This window comes from Chlorocebus sabaeus, chromosome 7 (genome assembly GCF_047675955.1).
Source record: "Chlorocebus sabaeus isolate Y175 chromosome 7, mChlSab1.0.hap1, whole genome shotgun sequence".
Classification (NCBI taxonomy): domain Eukaryota; kingdom Metazoa; phylum Chordata; class Mammalia; order Primates; family Cercopithecidae; genus Chlorocebus; species Chlorocebus sabaeus.
In genome coordinates, this window is record NC_132910.1 from 39,134,804 (window position 1) to 39,151,079 (window position 16,276).

General features: G+C 38.3%; 1 protein-coding gene across 1 annotated transcript; it reads left to right on the top strand.

Annotated features, from left to right (window-relative positions):
* The first annotated feature begins 1,485 nt into the window (after nucleotides 1-1,485).
* Nucleotides 1,486-15,757, top strand: DMP1 (dentin matrix acidic phosphoprotein 1). Its single transcript, XM_007999196.3, has 5 exons — nucleotides 1,486-1,577; nucleotides 7,847-7,921; nucleotides 8,736-8,783; nucleotides 10,927-10,959; nucleotides 13,374-15,757. Exons 2-5 carry the CDS (start codon nucleotides 7,868-7,870, stop codon nucleotides 14,709-14,711), a joined length of 1,473 nt encoding a protein of 490 aa, XP_007997387.3. The 5' UTR covers nucleotides 1,486-1,577; nucleotides 7,847-7,867; the 3' UTR covers nucleotides 14,712-15,757.
* The last annotated feature ends 519 nt before the right edge of the window (nucleotides 15,758-16,276 follow it).

The following is a 16,276-nucleotide window of genomic DNA, read 5'->3' on the forward strand; positions in this document are numbered from 1 at the left end:
TAAAATAATGTCTTGTAATGCGATCTGCCCAAATCTGCCCAGGATCCAATTCTGTCATAAGATTATAAGGCTCTTCTAGCATAGATCTCAGTCAAGACCCATGAAACCATCAGAGAGTGTGATTCAGAACCAGAGCAAAACATAGGGAATTTATAGCTTCCCCATATGGACTTTGGCTTTCTAATCAACCCTAAATGATAATAGACATCTCTTTCCTCATTGTGCACAACACCACCTCACCATGTTATAGTTCACACTAAATACGTTGACAATCCATATATCTGACATTAGTTGCCTGAATAAATTGGGCACTCTAATTTTCTAGATCCATGTTGGGAGCATCAGCTAAACTTTTTTTTAACAATTAAAGCATTTTTTTTTAAAAGTCACAGTGAGTTATGCAGATACTGTAATCAACTTAATAGTTTGGCTAATTTTCCAGCCAATCCACTCAGTCATTCAAAGAGTACTGAGTGCTTATTAAGAACTGTTCTAGGTATCCAGGCACTGATCTGATTATAGACCAGTAAACAAGTAAACATCCCTACTCTTGGGGAAATTAAGGTCCAGCAGCTCATATTCTCTAAATACCTGTTCAGTGGTCATCCTACTGTCACTTAAACACACGCCTTGGAAATTGCCAAACCCATTTCCAGCTCCCTACAACTTCTAGTACACTTCCTCGAAAATGTTTTGGTAAATATCATTTTATCCATTTCATTACATTTTCAGTGGTGGCATAGAATTCCTTCAAGATTAGTTTCCTTGGATGCTACCCAACTGCTATTCCTCTTAATCCAATTCTGATTTCAAAGAGTCATTAAAATGTGGCAAACAGGGGAAATGATTAAGTGTTAGATTTAAATTTTTTGAATAACACGATAGTTACTAAGGGGGGTACTTTAGTGGATGCTTTATTAGATGAGTAGGAGTTTGGGATCTTTGTGTGTATATGGGAGTGGGGAGATGGGAGGAAAAGGAGGTGAGTAGTAGAGGTTGTTAAAAGAGGAAAAAGGAAGAAATAAAACCCCTTATTCTCAAAACCAACAATTTAAGAAACTCTAGTATTTTAGTAGCTTTCTCCATGTACAACCTGGAAATGTACATTAACAGGAAACTTTCTACCCACCCCTGCCTCCGCCTTTCCCATCCTTGGGTCTGCTGGGATCTGTCGGTGGGTAGAAGACATTTTCATTGTTTATAATGTTCATAAGCCTGCCTGAATGTGAATGACATATATTTAGAAATCAAAATAAAGCTTTGGGAAGATCTTCAATTTAATGGAAACTAGTCTAGTCATTTGGGAACCACAAGAGCTTTTTAGGGAAAATCTGCCTCTGCCAGCTGGAGGAAGTGTGGGTGTACCGGGGTCCCGGTGACACCTTGTGATGTCAGTCACCCCCAGGCTGAGGTTGATTGGCTATGAAGAGCTGCAGCAGAGTTTAAATTCCTGCACCATCAGAGAAGTGTCCAGAATATCAACACAAGAGGGGCTTCTTTGGGCATAGATTTCTTCCGTGAGAACGTCAACCTGATTTTTGAGACTTTTTGAAAAAAGTCTTTGTGAACTAAGGAGGGTAAGCCATTTATATCATTTAATTTTTTTAAATGACTTTTGCTGGTTGTTTGGAAAATATTAAATATGTATACATGTTTGATGCATTATACCATGAAGAGAGAGATGGGAGAGCTGTGCTTTGGGTAAAAACAGTTCATATTTTTGTGCCTGTTGTTTATGCCACAGTAAATAATGATATTAAAATGACATGTTAGGTCAATAGAGCCAGGTGTTTTTCTTGGTAATGCTTTAATTAGATCTCCGCATGATGCTTCTAAAAGGGAAAGTTTATAGAACAGGAGGCAGATGGAAGGTCTTTTTGAAATTTAGTTTTAATTAGCAAAACATACAAAACTTTTACATTTAGGTTTCATGAATATGGGAATATTTATGGCCTACAAGATTGTGAAGAAAAATCTAAACTGGATGGAAGGACTTTCAAAATAATTTTTTTAAATTAGAAAATGTAATGTTATTCATCTAGGGAGCATCTAGTAATATTTTTTATGAACTGCATAAGTAACTAAAAGATGATTAAACTACTGAAATAACTGAGGGTGTGATCATTACATTTTTTGTATTGTTTAACTGTGTATTCACGTTAGCATGATGCCTTGGATACAGTCAGAATTCAATAAATGTTAGTTATAATTGCATTTAAAAATATTTTTTAGTGTAGAGAACTTGTGTATATGTTCCTGTCCATATGTATTTTTATGTACTGTGTTTACTGTACTTCTTCATCTGTATGACATTTGGAAGAGTCCATGTGTTTCAGCACCTTATCTTCCTTAAGAGCAGTAACTTGTGCTTAACCATACTTTCTGTTTAACTGAGGCTTGAGTAACCTATTTTAACCTTGTTTAAAAATGTGAACAAACTATTTTCTAAAGGGTATTAGTCCACTTATCTACCTGAAAATGGTGATGTAAAACAACGTGCCTCAGATGCTTAGAGGCCTTCCAAATCTATATTTAATTTTGGGGGCACCTCAGAGTTATTTTCCTGTGGTTAAAAGCATATAATATTGGATTCATTGTAATTGACCTTAAGACATTTACAATAGGAAGAATTGGAAATTTTTTTTGGTTTGTTTGTTTCTCTGGATTCCTGGTAGAGTTCACATCCTGGCCAACTTTGACTCTATTTTCAAAGAGTAATAAGAAAACAAATTCTAGCAGGTTCTAGTTAGTTGGATTCAGGGTAATTTCATTTTTGTGAAACCAGCTTATTTTATTATTATTACAAATTGCTGTATACTCAGCACCTAGAAAAGTGTCTAGCACATTGGATGTTCATAAATATTTATTGACTGCTAATGAATGAATGTTTCATTCAGTTGTGTTCTTGAAGATAACAATATTAACACAAATAAAGCAAATTAATATGATGAATTGTTTTCCAAAAGAAAAAAGAGCCTATGACTTTTCAAACCTTTATTTTCTTCCTTTGGCCTATTTCCTTCATTTTGGTTTAGATAGAAGAAGACATATATTTTACAAATGTATCTTAACCTTGAGAAAATTCTAGAACAAATTTCCTTACTTAAGAGCCCAAAGAAGTTTTGGCTACACCTGAAGTCTTGACTTTAGTTTCCCTCTCCACATTCTAAACATTTGGCTCTTTTCGACTCTATGAAAACAATTCAAAAAGCCAGAAATTCTCTAATACACTGCCTTCCAAAGGGATGGAACTCCGGTTGTTGATTTCCTTTTGTTACGTCATCTCACTGTAGAATGACAGCACGTGGAATGTAGAAATAACATTAGCCAATCATTGAAGAAGAACTCAAAGTTCTGGACTTTTAATTGCAGACTTGTAGCTGTGGTTCACAATTACTATTCAGAATAGGGCTACTGCCTATCTACTTCTACTCTTTTTTGAATAGTAGCCAAAATATTTATAAAAAGTTTGGAGCTCTTGTTTGGAAAGCACTTCACAAAATTATAATTATTTTTATCAAAAATACCAAATGCAAACCTAATATGGGGTTTAAGATCTGACTTTCTTTAATGCTTAAGGTTGGACTATATTCTTTGGGTGGCAACATCAGCTCTTTCAGAACTCTAGGGTGTCTTTTATTTTAGTTTACTAGACTTGCATCTGGGAAATTACTGCTTTAGGTCAGAGTGCTAAATAGTATTTCTAGAATCCTGAGCAAGTTAGGGCATCTTTCTTATGCTTTAGAATCTTCCATCCCTAAGAAACTTGAGCACTAGGGGCATGCGCTTCTTTGGGAAAAAACACAACATTCATTGGTTTAGAATAAATGCACAATGGCATCCCCAATTTTCTAATTATTTAGATGAGAGAAGCTAAAGAAAATACAAGATAATTCAATAGTCATTAACCTTCTGTCAAGGCTCTAACAATTGCTAGTTTTCAGAGAATCATGAAATTATAACCCTATTCAAATTTCACTTTGAAAATTAAAATGGTGAGCTATCTAATTTTCATTTGATCTGTGAAGCTAAAACCATTGACAGGATTATTTTGAGAATATCATATTTGAGAAAATTTTGCTTTCCTGAAGAAATAAACCTAACAAATTTAAAAAACAGTCTTGATTGTGGGATCTAAAGAGAAGTAACATCTATTAAATTAAGCTTGATTTTGGTGTAGTTAAGTATTTTCATATGTTTTTCTTTGTTGATACTAATTGAAGGATTTTTAAAAGAAACTAAGATAGTATCAAACATAAGGACTGATATACACTATGCTGAATTAGAATAAAGAAAGTAGCACAAATTAAGAATAACTATGCTGAGGAGAGATAATGCCTATAATATACAGGAGAGGTTGTTTGAGTTATGTGAAGGTAGAAATGAGAAGCCTGTTCAGGCTCCTTATCTTAGGATTTCTATTATTTTCCTGAATATGTTAAAAATAAGATTAAATGACTTCTTGAACCCAATGTTTCAGATAATATTCAGCATATTCAGGCATTATTGAGTGTTATACATATATATACACATATATATGTATTGCATATATATACATGTGTGTATGTATATGTGTATATATACATATGTATGTATATGTGTATACATATATACGTATACGTGTATACATATGTACATATGTATGTATACACGTATACGTGTATATATGTATGTATACAAGTATACGTATATATGTATGTATACACATAAACATACATACATGTATATATATGCAATACATACATACATGTATATATATGCAATACATATATACATGTGTATATATGCAATACATATATACATGTGTGTATGTATATGTGTATATATACATACACATATAATTTTTTTTTGAGGCAAGATCTCCCTCTGTCACCCAAACTGGAGTGGAGTGGCACGATCATGGCTCAGTGCAGCTTCAACCTCCCTGGCTGAAATAATTCTCCCCACTCAGCCTCCTGATTAGCTGGGACTACAGGCACGTGCCACCATGCCTGTCTAATTATGGTATTTTTATTTCTTAGATCAAGTGTTAAAATCTCTTGTGGAACTTTAAAAACAAACCTATTCCTGTGCCCACCCAAGTGAATGGATATATTGCCCTGGAATGGGATTTGTGCATTGGCATGTTTAAAACCCTTCCCAGGTGATAGTAATATACATTTAGGGTTGAGAATCTTTGACTTTTGACTCCTATCATTAGTTTAGGGGCCAACGGAAAACTTACCCCTCACCCTCTGAAGGTTCGCTGAAAATCAACTGACAAAAGATAGATTAATACAAGAAAAGGAACACAAATTTATTTTTATGTGACACAGGAGCCTTCAGAACAAAGACCTGAAGATACAGGAGAAACTGTCCATCTTTATGCTTATGTCCAACAAAACATGGACAGCCATGTAGAAATATGATTGGACAAAAAGGTTTTAACCTTATACTAGTAGACCAAGTCGGGTGGCCCAGCCAGGCCTGTCCAGATTCTTCTTGGCCTCTCTGTGCAGCATTTCTTCCTTCTTGATATGGGACAGTACCTTCTCTGGAATGGGGTTCTTATGACCTACAATTAAACTAGGTGGGTCAGAGAATTTCTTTATGGCCAGTTGTTACACAGAAAGACAGGGGGACTTAGGGTAATATTTTCAGGTTTTATTGCTGGCTTTGGGGAAAAGAGGTTCTGGTTTCTACAACCTGCCTTTGGGAAGAGGGATTCTAGTTTCTATGGTTAGTCTCAGGGGAGAATGAGGGACCAGAGATAGGAGGGCAGAGGAAGGTTAGAGAGAAGTTTTTGCTTCTGAGGCCTTCATTGTGGAGTATTGTTTTCTGAGTTGCTACACTAGTAAACTATTGCAAATCAAAGAAAATGACTGAGTTGAGTCTCAATTAGTTTTTGGAGACTTACCTTGTCAAAATTGAGGATGCACCTGGGAAAAAGGAACACAAAACCACCAGAAACATCTATGGTCAATGTTCCTTTACAAAGAGGGTCTGGGGACTTCAGTATTTAAAGAGGAAAGAGCAGACAATAGGAGAAAGAGGAAGGGGATAAAAATAATGGGTAGATAAAAGAGGCAAGTGGTTGCATTCTTTTGAGTCTTTGTTTAGTGTTCACTGAACCCAGATTTTATATGTGAAAGGGTAGAGGAATAGTCAATTATACATTTGTCTCATGCTCAGTGAATCTGCGTTTTTACATAAGATAAAGTAAACATAGACTAGAGGAAGCTGTCAGACATGCATCTGTCTCAGGTGAGAAGAGGAATGACTTTCAGTTCTGCCCTTTGTCCTGAACTTGTGAAGGTAAGCTGTTAATTTACATGGTGAGGGTGAAATTCAGCCAGACTGTCTTAGGGTAAAGATCTCAGGGCCCACAGGAATTTCCCTGTGAGAAAACTGTGAGGGAGGTATGTAGCTTTTATCCTTGTAGCTATCTTTTTAAGAACAAAATGGGAAGCAGGTCTGAGTGACCCAGTTCCTAGGTTGACTTTTCCCTTTGGCTTAGTGAGTTTGGGGTCCCAAGATTTTATTTTCCTTTCACGGTATACATTTAACATTTAAAGAAGTGAAACAAATCAACAAAAGTGAAATGAACTTGCAGGATTATTTGTGAAATATATGGAAGTTCATCAGACAAGTATGCTAAGGCAGCTACCAGGGCTTACTAGTGCAGAGTAAATTGCGTTCCTTAAACCATTTCAATAAATTTTTACTTTAGCATCTAGTACATCTATTTTTAAATACAGAACAAAGTGTTTTCCAAAGCAACAGTTCTTGAAGTGTGAAATGAAGTTACCCTTCAGAAAAGCAGTTTGATTTGGCATGTTTCTCTCAGCATGATTTACAAGTGTATCCCAAACCTCTAATCTTCCCCAAATCCTTCAGTACTGTGAATGCCAGCAAAAATAATTTAGCATAATCATGTATAATGTACGGTTAAATGTGTCACAGTAGATATTAAGAACTTTCTGAAGTTGTAATATGAAGCCTACTCTAGTGCATCTCTTGTAGATTAAAAAAAAAAAGCGAAAACAATCTATGTTGTGTAGACATTAGTCATAAACGTGACTTAGAAGAAGCCATTGTGTGTGTGTAAAAACAAATGCCCACCACCTATCACTGGTGTCAATAAGTTTAGTTTTTAGGGAGAATACATTTGCTGGGGTGCTCTGCCATACCAAGCTGTGTAATTATTGTAAAAGTGAATGGATGGAAATTTCTGTATTCCTCTTTCTTTACTTTTTCATCAATTTATCATACTTTATGTGTTAGTGTTTGTAGATCTCCTCATTGGAACATTTTCAATTTATTTCTTAGGAGTGAGGTTTTTAAAAACCACTTTTTTGAGTTGTAATCTATACACCACATACTTCACTAATTTGAAGTGTATAGCTCAGTGGTTTTCCGTATAGTCACAGAGTTGTGCAACCTTCACTACGATACATGGAACAGTTTCATCACCTCCAAAAGAAATCCTGTACCCATTAGCTGTCACCCCTCAACCTCCCATCTGCACAAGCTCTGGGCACCCAACCACTAATCTACTTTTTGTCTCTGTAGCTTTGCCTATTCTGGACATTTCATGTAAATAGAAGCATTCCAATGCGGCCTTTTTATCTGGCTTCTTTCACTTAGCATAGTGTTCTCAAGGTTCCCTCACTCTGTAGCACGTGTCAGTACTTCATTCCTCTTTATGGTTGAATAACATTCTGTTTTATAGATATAGTAAATTTTATTTATCCATTCCTCAGTTCATGGACATTTGGATGAATTTTTAATAGGAAGAAACTGTTAAAAAGTTGAAGCTATTTTATTTCTTTAACATGGAGAGAAACATCTATGTTCTTCGTTCCAGGTAGACGTATCACACCCAACTATGAAGATCAGCATCCTGCTCACGTTCCTTTGGGGATTATCCTGCGCTCTCCCAGTAAGTATTAGGGTAGAGATATGTGAAAAAACCCTTTCATACTTAAAACTCCATGATTTTCATTGGCTATGAACCAAGATGGCTGTATATGTTCCAGTCCAGTAAAAATAGTAGTTTCTTAGAACGCTGTTTTCTTAAGAAATTTCATTTAAGTTGTTTTTTATTCTGTTCAGTTGCCATTCATATAGATATCATTCATATTTTTCTTCCCTATAAGCAGTGGTTCTTAAAGTGTCATCCTGGAACCAGCAGCATCAGCATCAACCAGGACCTTGTTAGAAATCCAAATTCATGGACCCTACCTCAGAGCTGCTAAACCAGACTCTTTAGGGATAGGAAACAGAAATCAGTGTTTTTTTGTTTTTTTTGTTGTTGTTGTTGTTTGTTTGTTTGTTTTTTTGAGACGGAGTCTCGCTCTGTTGCCCAGGCCGTACAGTGGCACGATCTCAGCTCACTGCAAGTTCCGCCTCCCGGGTTCCCGCCATTCTCCTGCCTCAGCCTCCCGAGTAGCTGGGACTACAGGCGCCCGCCACCTCGCCCGGCTAGTTTTTTGTATTTTTAGTAGAGACGGGCCGGGCGCGGTGGCTCAAGCCTGTAATCCCAGCACTTTGGGAGGCCGAGATGGGCGGATCACGAGGTCAGGAGATCGAGACCATCCTGGCTAACACGGAGAAATCAGTGTTTTAACAAGGCCTCCAGGTGATTCCGACGCAGCCTAAAATTTGACTATCCTTACTCCTATGTATGAAAAGTGTTAATAACTGTTGCTTCAGAAATTTTTCTTTGGATTTACCATGTGTACTAAATTTTCTAGGTAGCCAGGTATCAAAATAATAAATCGGAGAGTTCTGAAGAATGGAAGGTGAGTAGAAATATGACTTTTTGAAATATTTTAATTTTAATTTATTATGAGTATAACCAAATGGACTTCATTGCAAATGTTGAAACTGCTAGTGACTTCATGAGCATATTAATAAGCTAAACTATAGAGTTCATACATGAAAATAATGCTGCGATTCCAAGTTAGTAGTATACTCTGGCAAGGAAGCATATTTTCTGTTAGCTTTCTTCTTGTAATGGATGTGTATAATAGTACCAGGGGATACATGACAATGAACCAAGAGTTTTCAGGAGATATTATGACTTGAAATCTGTTTTAACAAGAGTTATCTGGTGGGCAAGAGGTCAGGTCGTGGGAGGTGAGAAAAGAAAGAAGAATGAGAGGACACTACAGTCTGTGGAATGAGAGCTAATGTTGCTGGCATGTTATTGTATTGAGAATTATTAACTCTCAATAACTCAAGAATCATTGCCAGGCACAGTTCTGAGTCTTTTACATATATTAACTTTCTTAATTTTCACACCTCTGTGAATTAGGCATTATGTTTTATTCTCACTTTACAGATGAGAAAACTGACCACAGAGAGTAACTCAATCTGTCTAGGTTACGTGGTTAGTGTTAGAGCCAGACTTTGATATTATGTCACTCACTCTAGCTCCAGAATCCACATTCTTAACCAGTGTCACTCCCTCTCAGGAAGGAGCCAGATCTAAGAGGTCAGAAAATTCTCAAGATTGGCACTAAGGGTTAAAATCTTATGTGAAATCAGAGCATTTTGTTCACTACCTTGTTTCCTACTGGCTTTTACATATGATAAAGCTTGGGCCCAGTGCTTTTGGTGGTGGCCAGATAATGTCAGCGACCTGAGGTGGGGTCTTGTCCATGCCTGAGTCTGGAATAGACTTCACAGTATTTGTTATGAATTTTCTTCAGAGATATCCATAGTCTGGTTAATTTAAAAGCAGACACTCTAGATCCTCTCTCTCATTTAACCAGAGACACACAAACATGCCCTGTTCTCAAGTCTAGCCTTGGCATGAGAAAAATAACAATGTCTTGCTCCCTTCCACCCATTAATTCCAAATGATAATTGACTGGAGCACAGCCTGCCTGCCATTGTGCCTGCCTGCAGTGTCGCAGGCCAAAGACAGAGTGATTATAGCTCCTTTCTCTAAGGAGATATCCCCAGTCCAGCACCACTGAGACGCACGTTGAAGAGATATCAATAGCAGTTCCTCCCTGCTCTACTTCGCGCCTTGGGTGTTCCACACAGGACTTTGCCCTCCTCAAAGGGCAGGGGGGAGAAGTAGTGGGGAGGGGTACCAGAAGTTGCTAAGGCATTCTTATAGTGCTTATGAGACTAAAGATAGTGAAATAAATCAGAAGTATGACTAGTTAAATTTCTGACTTAGCATTTGTTTTTAAAACCAGGGCTGTTACATGACTCGAGAAAGGTTTAATGGCTTTCTCAATTCAGTTTTTTTAACTATTAAATTTTATATGGTGGATGTTCTCAAATGGATTTTTTCTTTAGTTTATATCATGTTGAATAAACAGTTTTCGAGATACTTCCATAGGCATTAGCTGATTTCACCCTCATAACTACCTTGTGGGGTAAGAACAGTGGGTGTTAATTTCCTTAATTTATGAACAAGAAACTGGGGTCAGACACGTGAAGTGAATTGCCTGCCTTCACATAGAGTAACCAACCATCTTGGTTTACCTGGAACTTAAGGGTTTCCTGCAACACATGACTTTCAGTGCTAACACCAAGATGATTGGTTCTCAGGGCTAAAACCAAGACCAGTGAGTTAATTGAGACTTAAATCTGGATTCTGAGTTTCAATGCTGCTTTTCATGTATTACATTTCCTCTAGGTTGTATGAATGGCCAGGTTCAAAGACAGCATATTTATTTCTGTAAATGAAATATCAGAAATATAAACATCATCTAGGTCTCTTATATCTCAAGATCTTTTCAAGCCATTAGTCATTTTACCTTCCTTTTTGAACTATTCATCATAAAATTTCACTAATTACTCATGTAAATGTAAGATCTCTACCAAGAAACTAAAAATAATCACCTAAAATTATTGCAAATAATTACAATAATGAAATCCATCTGTGAGGGAGTAATTTGTTTTCCTTCCTTTCCTTTTTTGCAGGGTCATTTGACTCAGGCACCAACACCTCCCTTGGTAACTATCTCATTTACTTTTGTCATAAACATCTTATGAAGCAACTTTAACACTCTTCCAGTTGCCTTTTACAATTTTGAAAGTAGTAAATCCAGACTGGAAGCAATTGATGTGTATCATGTTTTTTTCTTTCCTAAGGAATTACTAAAAAGAAAAATAAACATTTTTCCCCTTTCAGGAGAGCAGTGAGTCATCAGAAGGAAGTAAAGTTAACTCAGAGGAACACGTAATTAAACAGACCTTTCTTAACTTTTTAGGCTACTTAGGAATGGAAGGAAATGATGTTAGATTAAATTACCTGGCAACAGTTCTAAATATAATATTTTCTAACTATGAGTTATACTGGCTAAAGAGTCCCATAAAATAAAAAGAGAAAAATGAGTAAGGAGAATTCACATTCAGACATGATATTCATCTTATTTTCATCACTGAGGCTAGATTGCTGGCATTGTGGCCCCAAATGTCTCTTCTAGTTAAAAAATAAACACACACAGACACACATGCACTCACAAATGGTCATTGACTATGTCAAACTTACTCATCAACTTAAACTGTTGCTTTTACAATGGGAGCAGTTCAGATCAGGTGAAGAAGTGCCTGGGAACTTCTCTGTGTCAAGGATCCTGCTTGAAGACAGAACAGGAGAGCCCTGAGGAAACTTTAAGTAAAACAATTGCTTCATTAATGACTTTCTCTTTAGAAATAGTCCCATCTGTGGGACCGGGCTCTGGGAGTGAGAAAGGCAGATTCAGTTTATATCCCTTAAAGCTGGCATTCTTTTTCATTTTTCTAAGACTAAGTGTTGTTACTTTCTTAGCTATGCTATTGTTTTAACCAAATTCAATCCTGTGGGACTCCAGAGAGTCCCGGAGCCAGGTTTCTCCCCAAAACTTTATTCCATGTTGCATTCTACACTTAGCCAGAGTTGGAAGATGAATTATTAGCCTGTTTATCCCTATTTACTTGAGGTTATCAAAGGAACGTTCTAGAAATTTAAAAGCATAGAACTGGGGAAATGCTGTTTGCTGGGGACTTTGTGATTTGTTGCCTCAAGGGTCTCTAAGCTCTCAAGTTACGGTAGCAATCCCTGCTTGAGAAAGGGTTAATGAAGTATGGTGATTCCTGCAGTTCCTGCTTGTGAGTTGGGTTAACGAGGTATGGCAGGTTAAACCCATGCTCAGTTCCACCATACCAGCATCAAACTCCAGTGCTAGGAAGAGAGGTCAACAGCATATACACAAGTACTCCCAATTACACACTCAGACATTGATCAGTTGGGACATGTTAAACAAACAAACAAACAAAAAAACTAGCAGCTATGCTCTGTTGTAGGGTATGGTAAAGAGAGCAGATATTTTGGGAGCATAATGTGTGAAGACTCACTGTCCTTCCTTACTGGTACAGTGCATCCAATTGTTTTACTTACAGGGCTCACCTCTCTGACTTCCCACTCAACACTAAGCTGCCTTGGTGGTCACACTAGCTGGTGTCTTCTAGCTGAATCATCTATAGGCAACTTTCTGGTTGTACCAATGAGGTAGAAACATGGTTTGGGTGAGGTATATACCTTACTATAATATTTTATTTTCATTTTAGCTAAAGATTTTATCCTCCTGTCCTAGTATATTTTTCCCTCCAGATGAAAAAAAATTGGGGTCATTTTAAGATCACTCACTATTTTTGAAAACTCTGTTTTACACCAAACACTTTCATGCATGAGCATTATAAACCAACTCTTTAATTCACAAACAATTACCTACGAGGTTTTGTTGTTGTTGTTGTGTTTGTTTGTTTGTTTGAGATGGAGTCTAGCTCTGTCACCAGGCTGGAGTGCAGTGGCTCGATCTCAGCTCACTGTAACCTCTGCCTCCTGGGTTCGGGTGATTCTCCTGCCTCAGCCTCCTGAGTAGCTGGGACTACAGGTGTGTGGCACCACGGCCGGCTAATTTTTGTATTTTTAGTAGAGACGGGGTTTCACCATGTTGGCCAGGATGGTCTTGACCTCTTGACCTCGTGATCCACCCACTTCGGCCTCCTATTGCTGGGATTACGGGTGTGAGCCACAGTGCCCGGCCCAAGAGTTTTTGTTTTTGTTTTTTAAAAGGAATTATATATACAGTATGATTTGAATTTCATAAATGTGATTTCCAGAAAGCTTTTTGAGAAAATGTTAGCACTGAGTAAAGTGTGCCTATATAAAATGGAACCACTTGAGTTTCAACTTCTCTTCCTTCCTGTTTAAGCTCTGGTGGAGATGTTATTGAGTAGTAAAACTGACCATAGAGGTCAGTACAACTGACCATTAGAGGAGGGGACGTAGGACGAAGGAAGCAGAAAGACTAGACAGGCTCTAGACAACTCCTTCTCTATCAGTTCCTGGAATAATGACCATATCTGTTAACCCCAAATTCTAGGCAAATGAAGACCCCAGTGACAGCACTGAGTCAGAGGAGGGCCTGGGCTCTGATGATGATCAATACATTTATAGGCCAGCTGGTGGCTTCTCCAGGAGCACAGGAAAAGAAGGAGATGATAAAGATGACGATGAAGACGACAGTGGAGATGATACCTTTGGCGATGATGACAGTGGTCCAGGGCCCAAAGACAGACAAGAAGGAGGAAACTCCAGACTGGGAAGTGATGAGGACTCTGATGACACCATACAATCCAGTGAAGAGGGTGCCCCACAAGGGCAAGACAGTGCCCAGGATACCACCAGTGAGAGCAGGGAACTTGACAATGAGGACCAGGTGGACAGCAGGCCTGAGAGTGACAGTGAAGAGCACTGGGTGGGAGGTGTCAGCGATGGGGAGAGCAGCCATGGAGACGGCTCTGAGTTTGACGATGAGGGAATGCAGAGTGATGACCCAGACAGCATCAGAAGTGAAAGGGGAAACTCCAGGATGAACAGTGCAGGCATGAAATCAAAAGAATCTGGAGAAAACAGTGAGCAAGCAAACACTCAAGATTCAGGTGACAGCCAATTGCTGGAGCATCCCAGTAGGAAAATTTTTAGGAAGTCTCGCATCTCAGAGGAAGATGATAGAGGTGAATTTGATGACAACAACACAATGGAAGAAGTCAAGAGTGACTCTACAGAAAACAGCAACTCCAGAGATGCTGGCCTCGGCCAACCCAGGAGAGACAGCAAGGGTGACTCTCAAGAAGACAGCAAGGAGAATATGTCCCAGGAAGACAGCCAAAACGTAGATAGCCCCAGCAGTGAGTCCAGCCAAGAGGGCAACCTGCCATCTTGGGAGAACAGCAGTGAGTCTCAGGAAGAGGTGGTGAGTGAGTCCAGAGGAGACAACCCGGACCCCACACCTAGTCATGTAGAAGATCAGGAAGACAGTGACTCCAGCGAGGAGGACAGCTCGCACACACTCTCCCACTCAAAAAGTGAATCCAGAGAGGAGCAAGCAGACAGCGAATCCAGTGAGAGCCTCAGCTTCTCAGAGGAAAGCCCGGAGTCCCCCGAGGATGAGAACAGCTCCAGCCAGGAGGGCCTGCAGTCTCATAGCACCTCAGCAGAGAGTCAGAGCGAGGAAAGCCAGTCTGAGGAAGACGACAGTGACTCTCAAGACAGCAGCAGATCCAAAGAAGACAGCAACTCCACGGAGAGCGAATCAAGCAGTGAGGAAGATGGCCAGTTGAAAAACATTGAGATAGAGAGCCGGAAATTAACAGTTGATGCCTATCACAACAAACCCATTGGGGACCAAGATGATAATGACTGCCAAGATGGCTATTAGCATCAGCTGTCCTAAGAAGCAGCTGTCACATAAAGGAGTCTTAGGGGCTTGAAAGTGTATCATGATAACTATAATTTATTGATGTGTTGATCAAAAGAATAACCAGATGCCATTTTTTTCCTGAAAGGAATTGCTGGACATTACACTTGTTTCTAGGGTGTCATCATTTCATAGCGGTTTAAACACTGTGGAGTAACACCAGAACACATCCAAGAGGCTAGAAGCAAGAAAGGATCTGCATGATAACTTCGCAGCTGAGATAGTTCCTAACTCATCAACCTAACAAATAAAGCAACTGGGGGTCCATGATGTACCAGGCACTGTGCTAGGTGTTGAAAATGTAAAGCAGGTTAAGACTTGCTTCTTGCTCCTAGGAGCTTATAGAAAGATCCACAAAGCTACAGAGTTAAAGAGGGATATGTATAAGAGAAACAAGAATTGTTACAACCCAGTATGGTGAGTGCCAAGACAGAGTTATGAACACGATATCTATCTGGGAGCACTGAGAAGGGTGACCAATGGGTTGGAGAACGAGGGAGGGCTTCACAGCAGAAGACACTGGAGTTGGAAGGTTGCACAGGGTTTCCTCATTGGAGACTGGGGAATTCTATTCTTGGGATAAATAATAGTAAATTCTATAGGATTAAATACTTAGTTTGCCAAAGCACTTTGAAATTATGGCACAGTGAGTTGTTTTGGATAAGAAAGTATTTTGCCCCCAATTAATTTACCAATTCACCATTTTTTTTTTTGTAGAACTCCCATAAACATCACCTTACTGATCACTGGTGATGATAAGAAAAACTGGGTCGGGAAGAGTGGGAGAAAGAAATTCCTCTTTACATAGATACTTTTTAGCTTTATTTTTCTAAAATCAGTTTGTGTGCAATGCTAGAAAAAAACTGTTCACTGAATCCTTTACAGAGAAAAATTCTGTATATAAGATTCAATTGATTTTTTGCCAAATACCATTTGAAATATTACCTCAACATAAAATACTTGTTTTGTAATAAAGATTACAATACCCAAAAAAATGTGCTTATTTGTAATCGTGGTGTTGATTATTAGGATTTATTTATGTTAAGCAACTCTTTCTTTAAAGCATTCCCAAATTGTTCATTACCTTCCTGCTATTAAAATGCAAGATTTTCTTAAATTATTTGCTGAAAATTTTATTTGTAAGTCAGGTAGCATTTGATAAAAGCACTATGTGTTGCTTATGGTATTTCACTAACTGTACCTGTTACAGAACAGGGAGAAAAATGAAGCAAACTCTCAATTTTTGTTAGAGGCCACACTAAAAGTTTATGATGTTCAGGCTTAACATTAGTTCCTGCTGGTCTCTCAGACTCATTTGTGTAAGCTCTGGAAGCTACGGACAACCGTATTCCTTATATTTTTATTTCTTTGAAAGAAATGACTTCATCTCAGCACTTCTACTTTACAAATGTGTTTTTACCCACACTTCCACTAGAGTACCTCAGAATTCCCCACAAAATTATTAGAAGAATCAAGAAGACTTCCTGGCCAGGCGCAGTGGCTCACGCCCGTCATTCCAGCACTTT

Excerpts from the sequence above, each read along its gene's own strand:
- DMP1 (XM_007999196.3), top strand. The coding sequence starts at position 7,868 with ATGAAGATCAGCATCCTGCTCACGTTCCTTTGGGGATTATCCTGCGCT. Across the intron at positions 8,784-10,926 it reads AGAGTTCTGAAGAATGGAAG|GGTCATTTGACTCAGGCACC; the intron begins GTGAGTAGAAAT and ends CCTTTTTTGCAG. Across the intron at positions 10,960-13,373 it reads AGGCACCAACACCTCCCTTG|GCAAATGAAGACCCCAGTGA; the intron begins GTAACTATCTCA and ends CCCAAATTCTAG.